General features: G+C 45.7%; 1 protein-coding gene across 6 annotated transcripts in view; it reads left to right on the top strand.

Moving 5' to 3' along the window:
* The window catches only part of CCDC141 (coiled-coil domain containing 141), a 114,372-nt gene that overhangs the window by 35,147 nt on the left and 63,600 nt on the right, over nucleotides 1-15,625 (top strand). For all 6 annotated transcript variants that reach the window (XM_083703711.1, XM_083703710.1, XM_083703714.1 and 3 more), the window contains one exon: nucleotides 7,025-7,278. In XM_083703711.1, the coding sequence (XP_083559837.1) occupies nucleotides 7,025-7,278 (254 nt within the window). The remainder of the gene's footprint in view (nucleotides 1-7,024; nucleotides 7,279-15,625) is intronic.

Here is a 15,625-nt window from a genome sequence, read left to right on the forward strand (position 1 = left end):
AGCTCAACTACTAGCCAGCCTCGCTTCCAGACTACCAGCCCTGATGCTGGAGAGCAATCTGAAACCGGAACCAAAAATATGCCACAATTCAGAAACGAAACGAATAGTCCCGGGGGAGTGGACATTGGATGAGTTTTACAGTTTTGCCTGCCACAAATATGCAATTGGGTATATTCCAGAGGAAATGGAATGATGGATTTTTACAACGCAGTAAGCGTGGCTTCGTGGTGTTCAGCCCAAATATTTATGACAAGTTTTGCATGGGAAAACAAGTATGTTCCAAATTTCAGTGTACGCTGCATTTCAGGGAAATGACATTTAAAAACAAAACTGAAAACACCCAGCAGCAAATCTTGGAAGCCTGCAATTGGCGTGAGCCGAGCCACCTGGCAGCTGGGCCTAGTTTAGTGGGACTCATCTTGGCATACATTTCTCTGGGAAAGACAATTACCATGACTTTGGAGACCTGCACTCAAAATGGTATCTGTCAAAGTAGTTTTAAGCAGAGATGCACCACTGGAACATGGAAGGATAGGAGCCAAAGACATTGGAAGCAAGGTCGGTCAGGGATGACCAAGTCTTGGTGCAGGACCAGTGTTCAGGGTTGGCATGGTGGAATATATGCCAATGGCTCACAGTCTGGGCAGGGGACCTGCTGCCAAACGCCACCTGCAGTGAGGAGGCAGACTTACTGAGGGAGGACAGAGAGTCCAGGGATGGTCTCTTGCCCAATGGTCTTCAGAAAAACTGAAGCCATCCTTGATCAGTGGCAAGAGGCAACTCACAGTTTCCTAGGGACTGTGGCTTACACAATCCATTATGCTTATACACAACCTATATACCAGTCAAATCAGATGGCTTGGGTGTTTGCCAGTCCGGATTTGAACAATCTCTGGTTGAACAGTGCTCCTTTGCAGGCCTGTCTGCTCTAGCTGACGCCACTCTGCATGGAACTATAGAACTTAGTTTCTGATTCCAGAACCCGACAGCGTTATTTTATTGGGTGCATACCTTAATTTTGCTCCTCACCCAGGTAATGCCGAAAAACGCGATCAGTTTCTGGCACTGGGCAATTGTGTGCTGTACAGGTATCTGGTTGAGTGCTGTTGTCCATCATTGCTGGGAGGCTGGATTAGCAGGATAAAAAGGAAGCCGCGGGCAATGATCTGGCAACATGGAAAGAAAATGCGCAGCAGTCACATTTCCATTTTATGTTGTATCTAGGTATTTAGGATGACTCCGCCCTAGGCAACTGCTGTTTGATACACCATCTGAAAGTGCCTGTTTCTGTAAAAGCTGCAAAAATACAGCTCCAAGGCTCTTAGCTGCCAAAAACTACACAGAGAAGCTGATGGGATATTTAAAGGGCTTTTAAAAAGCAATGCTAGTTTTAGCACAGTGATGCCAGCAAGCAGCAATTGGGTACAGTAGAGAGAAAGCTCACAAGATGCCTTCAGTGGCGCTATGCAGTTAAAGCATACACCGTCCAAGAGGTTTAGACCCAAAGGGTGTGTGGTTTCTAAAACAGCTCCTTGTGTATTTCACTCCCTCAATTCTTATTATTTATTACAAGTGGGATCTCCAACGAAATGTTGTAATGTACTCTTCTTACCTTCTAGCATAAATGCAGCAGTTTATTGGAGGTCCCACCTGTGATAAATATTAATAAAATTGGGATCTCAAGGAGGGCTTTCTCCCCCCACCCCTGGATTCTGTTTTTCTTTTTTGCCTGAGGTGGAACAAGCCATGGTGTCTGAACATACTGAATCCTCATTGGGTGGCTGTTTTGGGGAGGGGGAACATGACCCCTTAGGGTTTCTTTTAAATTAAATTTGTTCTTGTGCAAACTTCAGGGTTTACCTGAACATGTTGTTTATATAAAGCCTTTTGGATACACAGGCCAGCTCTTATTGCTTAATACCTAGCAGTCTAAAGATTTTTTGTTTCAGAGGCTACCTCAACCTTCCAGAGCAGATTTACAGGGGGTGTGGGGCAGAGTGGGGGCACAGGGAGAGGAGGAGGGGAAGTTTTCATTGTGCGGTTAAAACTCATTGCACTAATTTAGGTGGATCCCACCCAACATATTTAAGTAACCTAGGATTTGCATGTGGCACCCATTTCCTTTTGAGCGACTAGGTTTGTTATCCAATATATGGATGTTGGTTCAACAAAGTCCTTGCATGCTTTTCGTATTATTTAAATGAGTATGGGCTGGCATGCCACCTTCCTTACTGTAAACATCACTCCTATGGATGTTGGTTTTCTGCGTTTGAGGGAGGAAGCTATCTTTCTATGAGAAGATTGAATGAAGGAATAAAAGGGAAGGCTATTCTTAAAAAGAAAAGAGTTTGGATTTTTTGGATTTTTGATATCCCGCCTTTCACTCCCCTTCAGGAGTCTCAAAGCGGCTAACAATCTCCTTTCCCTTCCTCCCCCACAACAAACACTCTGTGAGGTGAGTGGGGCTGAGAGACTTCAAAGAAGTGTGACTGGCCCAAGGTCACCCAGCAGCTGCATGTGGTGGAGCGGAGACACGAACCCGGTTCACCAGATTACGTGACTACCGCTCTTAACCACTACACCACACTGGCAAGATACAACCAAGAGTATGCCCCCCAACAGTTAGAGCTTGTTCAGAGCTGTACCTCTGTAGGGTAATGTACAAAACAGTCTAGCTAGGGAACAATTTGTACAGGTTCTTAAAAACTGGAGTCAGCTTTACCACTTAAAACCATTTGGTCACTACTCTTAATTGTGATCTAGAATATATACCAGTTTTCCCCAGTCTGTTCACCTCAAGAGGTTTTGCTGGCTGGGGCAGATGGGATTATAGCCTAAAACATTTGGAGAGCACTAGGTTGAGGAACACGGGTGGGGCTGTGGGTTAAACCACAAAGCCTAGGGCTTGCCGATCAGAAAGTTGGCGGTTCGAATCCCCGCGACGGGGTGAGCTCCCATTGCTCGATCCCTGCTCCTGCCAACCTAGCAGTTCGAAAGCACCTCAAAGTGCAAGTAGATAAATAGGTACCGCTCTGGTGGGAAGGTAAACGGCGTTTCCGTGTGCTGCTCTGGTTCACCAGAAGCGGCTTAGTCATGCTGGCCACATGACCTGGAAGCTGTACGCCAGCTCCCTCAGCCTATAGAGCGAGATGAGCGCTGCAACCCCAGAGTCGGCCACGACTGGACCTAACGGTCAGGGGTCCCTTTACCCTTTACCTAGGTTGAGGAAGGCTGGGATACAGAACCTGGTTCTCTCTGTAAATGAGTTTAACATAGAAACTGTGTTTGATTTCAGTGGAGGTGTAAAATAACAACAACAATTTTATGATTTATATTTCGCCCATCTGACTGGGTTGCCCCAGCCACCCTAGGCAGCTTCCAACAAAGTATTAAAAAACATAAAAACTCAAACATTAAAAAAAATCTACCTACAGATGCCTTCAGATGTCTTTGAAAATTCAGATAGCTGTTTATTTCCTTGACATTTGATATATTTCCAGGCCTGAATAAACTGATATGTTTTAATTGCTATAAAAACAGTATTTCCACACAGTGATGCCTGCCGTATAAACATTACAAATATGACACTAAAGCATCTTGTGGAAACTAAGGACAATTGAAATGTATTTGAAAAGCCTTTCTAATCCTTCATGAGTTTATTGCTCCCCACTGAGATTTAGACATGTGGTTTTAGTAAATGTTATTTTTACAATAAATTTAAATTGCAGTTGATTGTTTGATGCAACAGTAACTACTTTCATATTTTTAAAATCTCTTCTCTCTCTCTCGCTTTTGCATGGTTGAGTCTAGCTGGTTCAGAAGCTAGTGGCTTGAATCGTATGTAATTCTGTTCAAGACGACAGAATAGTGAATTGAAGCCTGGTCACTTTAATATGAGTTTGGTGGTCTCAATTCAATCTCCATTGGTGTGAAGCGTTCATCATCACACAGCAATTTGGCCTTGGAACAGTTGATAGTGATTGATTGCCATTGCAAAAAAAGAGGCCCATCACTGAAAACAATCAAATGAAATTGTTTGCCACAAGGAAAACGGTCTTGAAAAATATGGCTTTCCCCCAAAGGGGCAAGAGTTTCTATCCAATACCATTTATTCTTTGTTTTTACGTCTTTTCAGAAAGATAAGGATTCAGAAGTGGGTAGTTATGTATGTAATTAAAATTGTCTTCTGTATTGTTCACTTTGTGGTGTGGGCAGCTGAATCAAATTTAACGAACGGGTAAGCAGATGAGGAGAAAATACTCCAGTCATTAATGAAGTATAGTCATTACCTCAGTTTTGCCAAAACCTCTCCTTTCTCTCTCTCTCTCTCTCTCTCTCTCTCTCTCTCTCTCTCTCTCTCTTTCTACCCACCTGCACTAAACCTTTAAAATGTTATCATTAAACAGCCATGGCCTGCCACAAAGAATCATGGGAACTGTAGTTTGCTTGGTGCTGAGGGTTGTTAGGAGACCCCCTATTCCCCTTACAGAGCTACAGTTCTCAGAGTGGTTTAACAATTGGTCTCCCTTCCCAGAGCACTCTGGGAAATGTAGCTCTGTGAGGTGAATAAGGGTCTACTAACATGTTTCAGCACCATGCAAACTACAGTTTCCAGGATTCTTTGGGAGGGGAGCCAGCACTGTTTAAAGTAGCACGGTGCTTCTTTTAAATGTGGCCATATTTTCTTTCTTGATATGTCTGGTGGTGTTTTTCAGTTCTCAACTCTGTCCTGCTGGCCTGAAATTAGATAAACAAATGAGGCATGTGTCATTTGTCCGCTCTAACCCCTGCATTTGGCCTAATCCTGCCCATTCTCCCATTAGCCTTGACTTTATTGCAAAATGTTGGCTGAATTGCTTCTGGGGATACAGCTTAAGGTATAGGTCATGGGATGCCAAGGTGGCGAACTCTCCAGGTGTTTGGGCTCCAACTCTTATCAGCTTCAGCCAACATGGTTGATGGTCAAGGATGATGGGATTTATAGTGCTGCTTTGGGTTACATACGCTTCAGGTTACATATGCTTCAGGTTACAGACTCTGTTAACCCAGAAGTAGTACCTCGGGTTAAGAACTTTGCTTCAGGATGAGAACAGAAATCGTGCTCCAGCGGTGCGGCGGCAGCAGGAGGCCCCATTAGCTAAAGTGGTGCTTCAGCTTAAGAACAGTTTCAGGTTAAGAATGGACCTCTGGAACGAATTAAGTACTTAACCTGAGGTACCACTGTATAGTCCAAAAACATCTAGAGAGCACCTCATTGGCTACCCCAGGTATAAGTGATTCAGCGCTGCATTTCACATTCGATTTTTGACAGATACTCTCTGAAGAGGAACACCTTTGTCAAAGCATTTATGTATTATCATTTTGACATAAAATTAACATGCATCTCAGGGGCATTTCTCCCGAGAAGGCACAGATGTCTTTCAAAAGCAGAGCAATAAGATGTCCCTCCCTCCCCACCCGTTCCCAATCAAATCACATTCTGAGGCTTTTCTCATTATATCAAGAGAAAGTTTTATCCCCTGTAAATTACACCATGTCTGCTGTTTTGTGATTTTTTCATCAGTTGCAATAATCACCATTTGTCAAGACTCTGGGAAATGTCAATTGGTAAGAGCGTCTGTGTGGTAATGAACATGTGAAGTACTTGAGCAAATTGTTCTGCCAGAGAGAGAATGTTGGCACTTATATGCTGAACTCTGCCCTTTTGTGTTTTTGAGAGTAAATAATTTTAGTGGTGGTGCTCAGACTGCCTATTATCATATTGTGATTGCTACACATTGCTGCACAGTGTTTTTTTTCCCCCGCCCCCTCACAAAATGTAAGGCATTTTGAACAAGTATTGCAGTGAAAATGTGCAAATGTATATAAATACCACTGGCATAATATGCAAATTACATGCTCAATATTTTGGGCTTCAGAAGCTGTCGGCCCTGCCCAATAATATGCAGATGTCTGAATTGCTTCTGTGGGAAGTCACCTGGTAATAAATGTTGTGTTTGCTGAATGTCATCACTGCCCTCTGCTGGATATAACATTAATGTGTATTTGAATCTCTATCAGTACAGGTTTGGTTTGGTTTGGTTTGGTTTGGTTTGGTTTGGTTTGGTTTATACCCCTGCCAGCTGAAAGCCAGATCACAGATTTTTTTTTTCAAATATTGTATAGTTCACAGCTGAATAATGCAGCTTTTCTACTGAAAGCCAGAGAAGAGATACGTAGCCTTGGTCTTGGGTAGTTTATGCGCTGTATACAGCACAATAAAATACAAGTTACACATTTAGAGATCAGTTAGGGCAGAACTTTCCAGACTTCTTGTTGGTGGCACACTTTTTAGACATGCATCATTTTGTGACACCGTAATTCAGTTTTACAATGGTACCTCGGGTTACATACGCTTCAGGTTACATACGCTTCAGGTTACAGACTCTGCTAACCCAGAAATAGTGCTTCAGGTTAAGAACTTTGCTTCAGGATAAGAACAGAAATCGTGCAGCAGTGGCGCAGCGGCAGCAGGAGGCCCCATTAGCTAAAGTGGTGCTTCAGGTTAAGAACAGTTTCAGGTTAAGTATGGACCTCCGGAACGAATTAAGTACTTAACCTGAGGTACCACTGTACTAGCAAACCGGAGGTTAAACTAACCCCTTTCCACGCCCAGGAGGAACAAGGGGAGTGTTCACGCAACACACCTACACACTGCAGCCAACACACTAAAGTGTCACAACACACAGTTTGGAAAGCTCTGAGTTCGAGAGCTGCAGTGTGTTTGAGGCATACAGTGCTTAGAACCTGAGGTAGTATGTGGATAGAAGCTACAGGCCCAGGGAAACTGAATGTGCCACAACGAAGGGGTGTGTGTGGAGAGACAGTTCCATGGTTTATCTTCTACTTAGATATATGGCAGGGAATCTTAGATATATATGCCAATAATCCTTTTGCACGTGGTCCACCCTGAACATCACACCATGTTGAGGAATTAACCACCTTTCTTCTCTCTGCCTATTCCCCTCCCCCTCCCCCGCCACAGAGCTCTTAGAAAAGTCTCTGGTCCTCTTGAACAAAAGCCACGACCTTACCGAATTCATAGAGGAGTTCAAATCTGACGGGCCGAATGTGAACCCAGAATTCGTTCAGGGAGCCCACAGCAGCTGCACGAAAATTGGCAGCCTCCTCGAAGTCCTGCAGGACAGGAGAAGGCAACTGGACAAATACCTGAAGCTGCAGCGCCAAGGACTGGAGCAGGTCTTGCAAATCTGCCAGTGGCATCACCAGGAAAACCAGGTAGGAAAGAGCGACATATATAACTGTATATATAAATGCATGCATGCAAACAGGACTGCAAAGTGAGGCTTTAATGTGTTGGATCAGATAAAGCACATGGATGGGATGCGATATTGGTGTGATCATTAGGCTTGCACCCAGTGGGACTCAAATCTGAGTAACAGTAGCCCTATTTATTGTGTTATTCATGTGTACGGCCTTACCATGATTACTTCGAGCGGGGGAAGGGGCAGAGGAAGGGGTGGGGGTGGGGTGTGGTCCGCCCCGGGTGTCACCACTGAGGGGGTGACAAAATGCCGGGCAGCACTCACCACGGAGCCTGCAGAGCGCCAGAGCCACACGTCTCTCCTGGGAGAGAGCCAGTGTGGTGTAGTGGTTAAGAGCGGTAGACTTGTAATCTGGGGAACCGGGTTTGCGTCTCGCTCCTCCACATGCAGCTGCTGGGTGATCTTGGGCTAGTCACACTTCTCTGAAGTCTCTCAGCCTCACTCACCTCACAGAGTGTTTGTTGTGGGGGAGGAAAGGGAAAGGAGAACGGTGGCCGCTTTGAGACTCCTTCGGGTTGTGATAAAGCAGGATATCAAATCCAAACGCTTCTTCTTCTTGGGTGTGCGCAGACTCCTCGCTGCCCAAACGGTCTGCCCACTGCCTCCCCCCAGCTGTAGGGCGGCTGAGTGGGAGGAGGCAGGCAGACTCTGGAGGCCCCATGGTGTACCCCTCCCCTATGGGCGGCTCACCCTGCCCCTGGGCCGCCGCAGGTGCCTGAGTGGCTTCCAACCTGACGTAGCATCACCTTCCTCAAACAGCCACACACTGCCCATGGTTCTTTGAAGAACCCCCACCCTCCAGCATGCAAGCTCTTGGGTGTCCCAGTCACATGAAAGCCCTACGCCAGGGCAGGAACTCTTGTGTTGGGGCTTCCCTTCGGACAACTGTGGCAACATGGTTGTTTGGGGAAGGAGATGCGACGTCAGGAGGCAGAGCTCGAAGCACCTCCAGGTTCCAAGAAATCATGGCACAGGTTGCTGCCACAGGATGAAGTGATGCTGGGTGGCCACATGCAAGAGAGGACGAGGCTCCTGCTACTTCAGTCGTTGTGTGGAAGAGGGAGTGTAAGCAGGCACAGTGCAGCCCTAGAAATGTCTACTCAGAAATGAGCTATTGAATTCAATGGGGCTTAGGATTGCAGCTATAGTCCTCTGCACGATTATTCAGAAATAAGTCACACTGTGTTTAATAGGACTTTAACACAGTCCTGGCATTTGGGAGCCTTCTTATCAGTGCTATTCAATGCCATCCAGCTGTTAAAGGCACAAAAATCCAGCTGGGAAAAGCTGGGATTGCTACATAAGCCACGTCACATCCTCAGACTTCCCATTCCATTCAATTTTTAATGTAGATATCCTGATAACAGCACCATAGGCTAGTGTTCAGATGGCGTTTGGAGTCAAATCTCAACCTTATGTATGAGATTTGCAAAGTAATCCTGTGCATATTTACTCAGAAGTACGTCCCACTGGGTTCATTGGATATTATGCAGAAGTAAATCATAGCAGGAGAGGGAGGTAATGAAGTTTCGGCAACGTAATTAATTACATATTATTATTATTTTTTGCGGAGCAGGGGGAAGGAACCCCAGTGTTAACAAATACAGTGGTACCTTGGGTTAAGAACTTAATTCGTTCTGGAGTTCTGTTCTTAACCTGAAACTCTTCTTAACCTGAAGCACCACTTTAGCTAATGGGGCCTCCCACTGCTGCCGTGCCGCCGGAGCACGATTTCTGTTCTCATCCTGAAGCAAAGTTCTTAACCGGAGGTACTATTTCTGGGTTAGCGGAGTCTGTAACCTGAAGCGTATGTAACCCAAGGTACCACTGTAAATGTTGCTTACATTCACATGACGTGAATCTGGTCATGACAACAAACGAAATTTCTGCATCTGTTTCCATTTCTTACTGGGACTTTCTATCCGACTTTCCTACTTACAGCACATTCAAAAACATAAACATCACATTATTCCATGAATAGAATTCCTACAGACACCTTCCATTCACGCATACAAAACAAACCCTCTGTTACAGCTATGGGAAACTTTGGCAGCACCCTAATAACAGAACCCAACATCATCTCAGTCCATCAAAAGCCTGTGGGGAAAGTTAAGTCTTTACCTGGTACTGAAAAGATTACTGCAAATGTTATGTGGCCCTTGATGACAAGAAGGGCCTCACACCTGTATTATGCTTTTTATGGTATCAGTCAGATATGTTCTATGAACTCTCATTTTACTTATTGACTATCAGTATTAACTTCCCAAGGGACGCGGGTGGCGCTGTGGGTTAAAGCCTCAGCGCCTAGGGCTTGCCGATCGAAAGGTCGGTGGTTCGAATCCCCGCGGCGGGGTGCGCTCCCGTTGCTTGGTCCCAGCGCCTGCCAACCTAGCAGTTCGAAAGCACCCCCAGGTGCAAGTAGATAAATAGGGACCGCTTACTAGCGGGAAGGTAAAACGGCGTTTCTGTGTGCTGCACTGGCTCACCAGATGCAGCTTTGTCACGCTGGCCACGTGACCTGGAAGCGTCTCCGGACAGCGCTGCCCCCTGGCCTCTTAAGTGAGATGGGCGCACAACCCCAGAGTCTGTCAAGACTGGCCCGTACGGGCAGGGGTACCTTTACCTTTACCTTTTATTAACTTCCCAAGACGTCGTAAGTCATAGCATAGGAAGGAAGTTTAGTTTAAAACTGAAAAGTCGTATAGCATTATACAGAGATAATCTTAACAAATATGTAAGGAAATAGTGCCTGGTGTTCTTTGACATAGTTGGCAGCCTGGGCATATAAATTAAATATGCAAATGGAAGCAGCGTCACTTTGTCGTGGGTTTTTCCTCAAAGCTCTTCAAATAGCCCCCTGGAGAGCATCACATTACCTGTTTTGTAATGCGCTATGGGTACATTATAAATCACAAATTGTTCTTTGCATTTTTATATAACATTCCCCCAAGTAAAGCCTTATGAATTTGCTTGGGCTTGCTAGGAAACTCTGAAGCATCCATCAGATGCTTGCAGTTGCCCATGGGAAGACTAGATTTACCAGTTTCTTGACTAGATTGATCTGTACCCAGAATGACAAATCCCGTCTTCCTTCAGAGGTGTCAACTTCACAGCCGTTGGCTATAGTCTGGTAGCTGAGAACAAATCCCCATTTTAAAATAATATAAAGAGGGTTGGTGTGAAAATTACAAAATGTGAGCTACACAGCTATTGGTATGCAAATCATGAGGATACCACAAGCTGTAGTTCAGAAGGCCCAGAGTGACGCCATGTTGGTTGTTGTTTTGCTCTGTCTCCTGAGAAATGCTCAACCGAGGATCTGCCTAGGAATACAATATTTTCATTACTGAGATAGGTTCTCACTGGTTAAAACCAATGTTGCAAAACAAATTTCATGAAATAAGTTTGAAAAAACCTTATTGAAAAGGATTCATTCTTTATCCTGTACATTTTGTTTGGTAATATCTGGTACAAGTTTGCCAGCAACGGGGATTTTGTTTCCAGTGTGAAAAATTCACTTGTGTCACCATCACCATTTAAAATATAGTAGATAGGGCTTTCCTGCCATCTGTCCATTTGAATCCTGGCCAATATCGCCAGGCTTGGGAGCGGACCAAAGTGGAGCAGGCTTTACTCTGGTCCACCCCAGCCCTATAAAGGCTGGCTGCCCCTGACCCCAGGGACTGCAGTCAGCTGAAGAACATCTCTCCCTCCCCACCCTATTGAGTAATGCTTTGGGTTTTGTATGCTAACCTTTCCCTTCCAAGTCAAGAAGGAATTTGCCTGCAAACAGGTTGGCGCTGTTTGCAGGTTTTGCCTTCCCCGTAGCAATAGTCACAACTTTAGCAGATAAGGCATTGAGTGGAATCCTTTTAGTCTAACACCATGCAGGGGGTGAAGTGGTGCATCACCCCCACCTCAGGACTGTGCAATAACAGGGTACCCCATTAGAGGGGTCTCGTTGATCTCTGTCCAAAAGCCAAGGCGTGCATAGACATTCCTTCAGCAGCTTGTGACGGCCATTCATGTAGACGTGCATCTTGCAGACGACCCATTAATCCTAGGCTCGACCCTGTCATGTGTCAGCCCTTCACCAGGGGGGCTGAAAGGGATATGCACCCGATGCCTGAGCCAAGTACAAACTACACCTGGAATCAAAAAAGCGGCGGACAATTTTTAAATTCCAGAATGCCCTCCTTTCCATTTTGTTCACCTTCACAGGAGAACAAAAGCCTTGCTCTCTGGAGAGGGGTCGCTGTGAGTGGGTCCGCAACAATTTACACTGGTCCATTACAGTATGGCCATGCCAGACGGGAACATGGAGGAGGGCATGGAATGAAAGACTGATTGTACAGGATTGTAAAGGGTTTCAGAGCAGGCGAGGAGCCCACCTCCCCACACAGGTGCTATATACTGTCTCCAGAATTTGTAAACTTTGGTATCACAAATGGGATGTGAAAGAGAGTTGGCTATCGGCTCCATTTCCCACGATCTCACTTTAGGAGCTAGAGTAACAACCTCAGTTTGCTTCAGTACAGCAAGAGACAGCTCAGCTGGGAGCAGGCATTTAGGTAATAATGCGTTAAAAATGGCATATTTCCCCTAACCGCAGTGCAATCATCTGAAAAACATCGTAATCCCTGGCAGCTGCAAACTATTCTTTCTCAAATATTTTCAGCAAATCCCTTTTATTAATGGAAAATAAAGGCGGGCAGGGCTGTTTTGTACATAATTAGTTCGGCAAGCAGATCCGTTATTAATGTATATGTGTTCATACATTTCTCAATGGTTCCCAATTATGTCTTTGTGAGGAGAACCACTAAATCACGGTTATTCAAGGCTCCCGAGCTCATTGATTCACAGCTTGCTGCTCCGAGGTGGACAGCAAGGTCAGAGGTTATGGTTTGTTAAATAATTGCCCACAAGTAAAAATCCTGGCACACCTTTTATGAACAATAATTCAGATCCTCAAATGCCCCCGATGAAGTAGACATTTGCCTGTGAAAGCTATGGACATAATAAATGTATTAAGTCCACAATCCAAACGCCATGGCCAGCAGTGGTGCAGGCTTAAAGGAGCGGAACAACAATCACCGCATCCACAGCCCCACCACTTGTTACCTAGGATAGAAGATCCTAGGTCAGATAGCAGGAATACTGGTGTAGCAGAAGCATCTAGGTGGAATGTAGACACATATAAAAAAAACGCTATGAAAATGCTATCAAAAAAGTTTTGAAAAATATATTGAATTTCCCATAGTTCAGCATCGCCATCTAGTGTCACATTTGTATAATGCACTTCACAACACACTTAAAAACATTTTATCTGCAGCTGTATAGCTGAGTCCCTAGATCAGGCCTGGTGCTGGCATGTGGCAGTAGCAGGGACAGGTTGTCCCTATCCCACAAAATGGCCCATTTTAGAAGATTCTGCCAGAGACCTCTGGTGGCAGTGCCCTCATTCCCACTATTTGGGAAGGCATATTGGCACACTCCTTGGCGGCAAGGTTTCCTCTGCCACCGTTCTTGTGTTTGCTATAAGCATACTCACGTGGCACCTTCTCTAGAATCTTTTGTCAAGATTGTAATTTGCAAAGCACCAGTGGCGTAGCGTTGGTTGTCAGCACCCGGGGCAAGGCAAGTAATATGCGCCCCCTAACCCATGGATTTGCGCCCCCTAACCCTAACCTCCAGATGTTGCGCCCGGTGCGGCCAGCCCCCCCTGCACACGCTACGTCACTGCAAAGCACTGTCCAAATTCTCTATTGTCATGTTGCAATCAGTGCAGCCATTTCTTGCTTTGCTTCAGATACAGCAATACATAGAAACAAATTGAAGGTTTGTTTCTGGAGGGAGGGGAATCTTCTGAATAGTTCAGGCATGCTGAACGCAACTGGCATGATCCACAAGATCATTTCTTTGTAATATTTCCTCTTTAAAGTGATGTGGGTTGATGGTAAAGGTAAAGGTACCCCTGACCGTTACGTCCAGTCACAGACGACTCTGGAGTTGCACGCTCATCTCGCTCTATAGGCCGAGGGAGCCGGCGTTTGTCTGCAGACAGCTTCCAGGTCATGTGGCCAGCATGACTCAGCTGCTTCTGGTGAACCAGAGCAGTGCACAGAACTGCCATTTACCTTCCTGCTGGAAGATACCTATTTATCTGCTTGCACTTTGACATGCTCAAATCCCTTTCTGGACCTTAGTCTTCCAGGAGTCATTTCTTATGAGTCATTCGTCAGATTCACCACTAACCCAAAGCACATATTCTCACGGGTAGCAGTGCAGTTTCAGCAAGTTATTTTACAAAATCCATGTTGGACTTTGTTGTGAGTCCCTCTAACAATCCTGAGAAACTGGTTAAATCTGCTATCCCCTATCCCCTCCACAGCAGGGTGAAGGGAGAGTAAGCTTTCTACAGTGCTTAGTGAATGCTTATCTCTGTTAGCGCTTCCGTGGCTCTGCTTTTCAAATCTTCTTTAACAAATACACACCTCAGGCAGTGAGGATGCAGGCACCCGCCTAGTAGCTGATAATATATTACTGCATTTCAGCACATTTCAGAGTGTTAACATTGAGAGCACAATTATCAATTAGCACAGCTTACTCAATTTTGCTGGGTGGCTTTTCATTTTTATAACAGCGTAAGTGTATCTTACCATGCAATCGTACACTTGCCTAATTGGGTAATATGCCTGTTCATGGAGTTGCGCTCCTCTCAAAGGAGCAGGTGCACAGTCAGGGGGCACTCATGCACCCATCTTAAGTCACTGGAAGCCCAGCTTCGAAAGATAGACATAGCCAAGTAGCTGGGATGTGAGAGGTTATTTCAATAGGGGGTGTCAGGGACTGGACAGAGGAGGAAAGGTAGAGTCCCCCTCCCCAGCCTGACCCTTCCAGAGAAGAAGGAGACAGTTCAGAATTACAACAGAGGGTTGAGGGAGGTCACAGCTCAGATGCAGATGAAGTGAAAAGCTGGAAAATATTGGGAGAGGAGGAGGCAGAAGAGGAAGCACCACGGACTCAGTGTCTTTAAAAGCATTCCAGCCCCCCCTCCCAGAACACAGCGGGCCTTGAAAGTAAGAGGGCAAAGAGCTCAAAGGCCGAGGGCACTTTCTAGCACTCTTAGCGATGATTCATGAGGAAGTGGGAGAGATGGAGGGGGGTGGAGATTCACTCAGAGCAACGCCATTATTCCGAGAGCCCGCATTCCCAAGCCTCTCTATGTGAATACTGAATAAAAGAAGATGGTAAGGGCTTTTCCTTGTCTTGTCCGTTCCTGGCAACCTGCTGTGGGGGTTGGTTCCTCTGCTGCCTGACAAGGGGCAAACTTTTTAAGTCTTCCTTTTGTCTCTGCTGCAAACATGCCAAAATGGACACATGGAAAGGGGAGTTTGGTGTTGTGCTAGCTGGCTCTGCTCCCAATCTCTATGTTCAAAATGCCTTTTTAAAAAAGCAGAAGCCTAAATGTTACCTCTATCGGGGGGTGGGGGGCAGAGCGGGGAGAGACTGCCATGGATCACATATCAGGAGACCACACTATATTCAGGTGTATATAGAAGGCACCTTGAATGAATACCCAACACTAGTGCTATCAAGTTTTTAGGTCTGTTTCTCTAGCTCCCTGGAATAGACACTTTAATTCTAATCCCGCCTCCCAGGTGTGCATAACAGCTCCTTGTTAAGTATCGCTTCTGATGGAGAGTTTGATGTCCTTCCTTCCGTGGGGTTTTATCCCTGACATTGCCTTATTCATTATTGTCCAGGACTGAGAGGTCAGTGTATTCCATTTAGCACTCAAGAGTGAGAATGTTGCACTTTCCTCCCTGCCTGGCCCTAGAGTCTGTCATCTCTCTGACCAGCTTCCATATAATTAAAAACCATATAGAGTTGTATCCAACGTTACGTGTGCAAAATGCAGCTTCCTCCACCCAGTTATAGGCAATTCCCTCTGTCCACTGCAGCCCCCTATGACACAGCACACAGTGTTTGGTAGCTCCACACAACCTCCAAAAAAGCTACAAGGGAGAGGGGCAGGAGGAGAGGGGGGAAAGGTAAAGTTTTGTTACATGAGCTTACTTTCCAGTCACATGGCACTGAACGTAACCTGCCTTTCTTGTCCTGCTGATTCCAAGTAGGGTAGCCCAATGTTAAAGGTAAAGGGGCCCCTGACCATTAGGTCCAGTCGTGGCCGACTCTGGGGTTGCGGCGGTCATCTCACTTTATTGGCCAAGGGAGCCAGTGTACAGCTACCGGGTCATGTGGCCAGCATGACTAAGCCGCTTCTGGCAAACCAGAGC

Source organism: Podarcis gaigeae (assembly GCF_964106915.1).
Source record: "Podarcis gaigeae genome assembly, chromosome: 1".
In the NCBI taxonomy this organism is placed as follows: Eukaryota; Metazoa; Chordata; class Lepidosauria; order Squamata; family Lacertidae; genus Podarcis; species Podarcis gaigeae.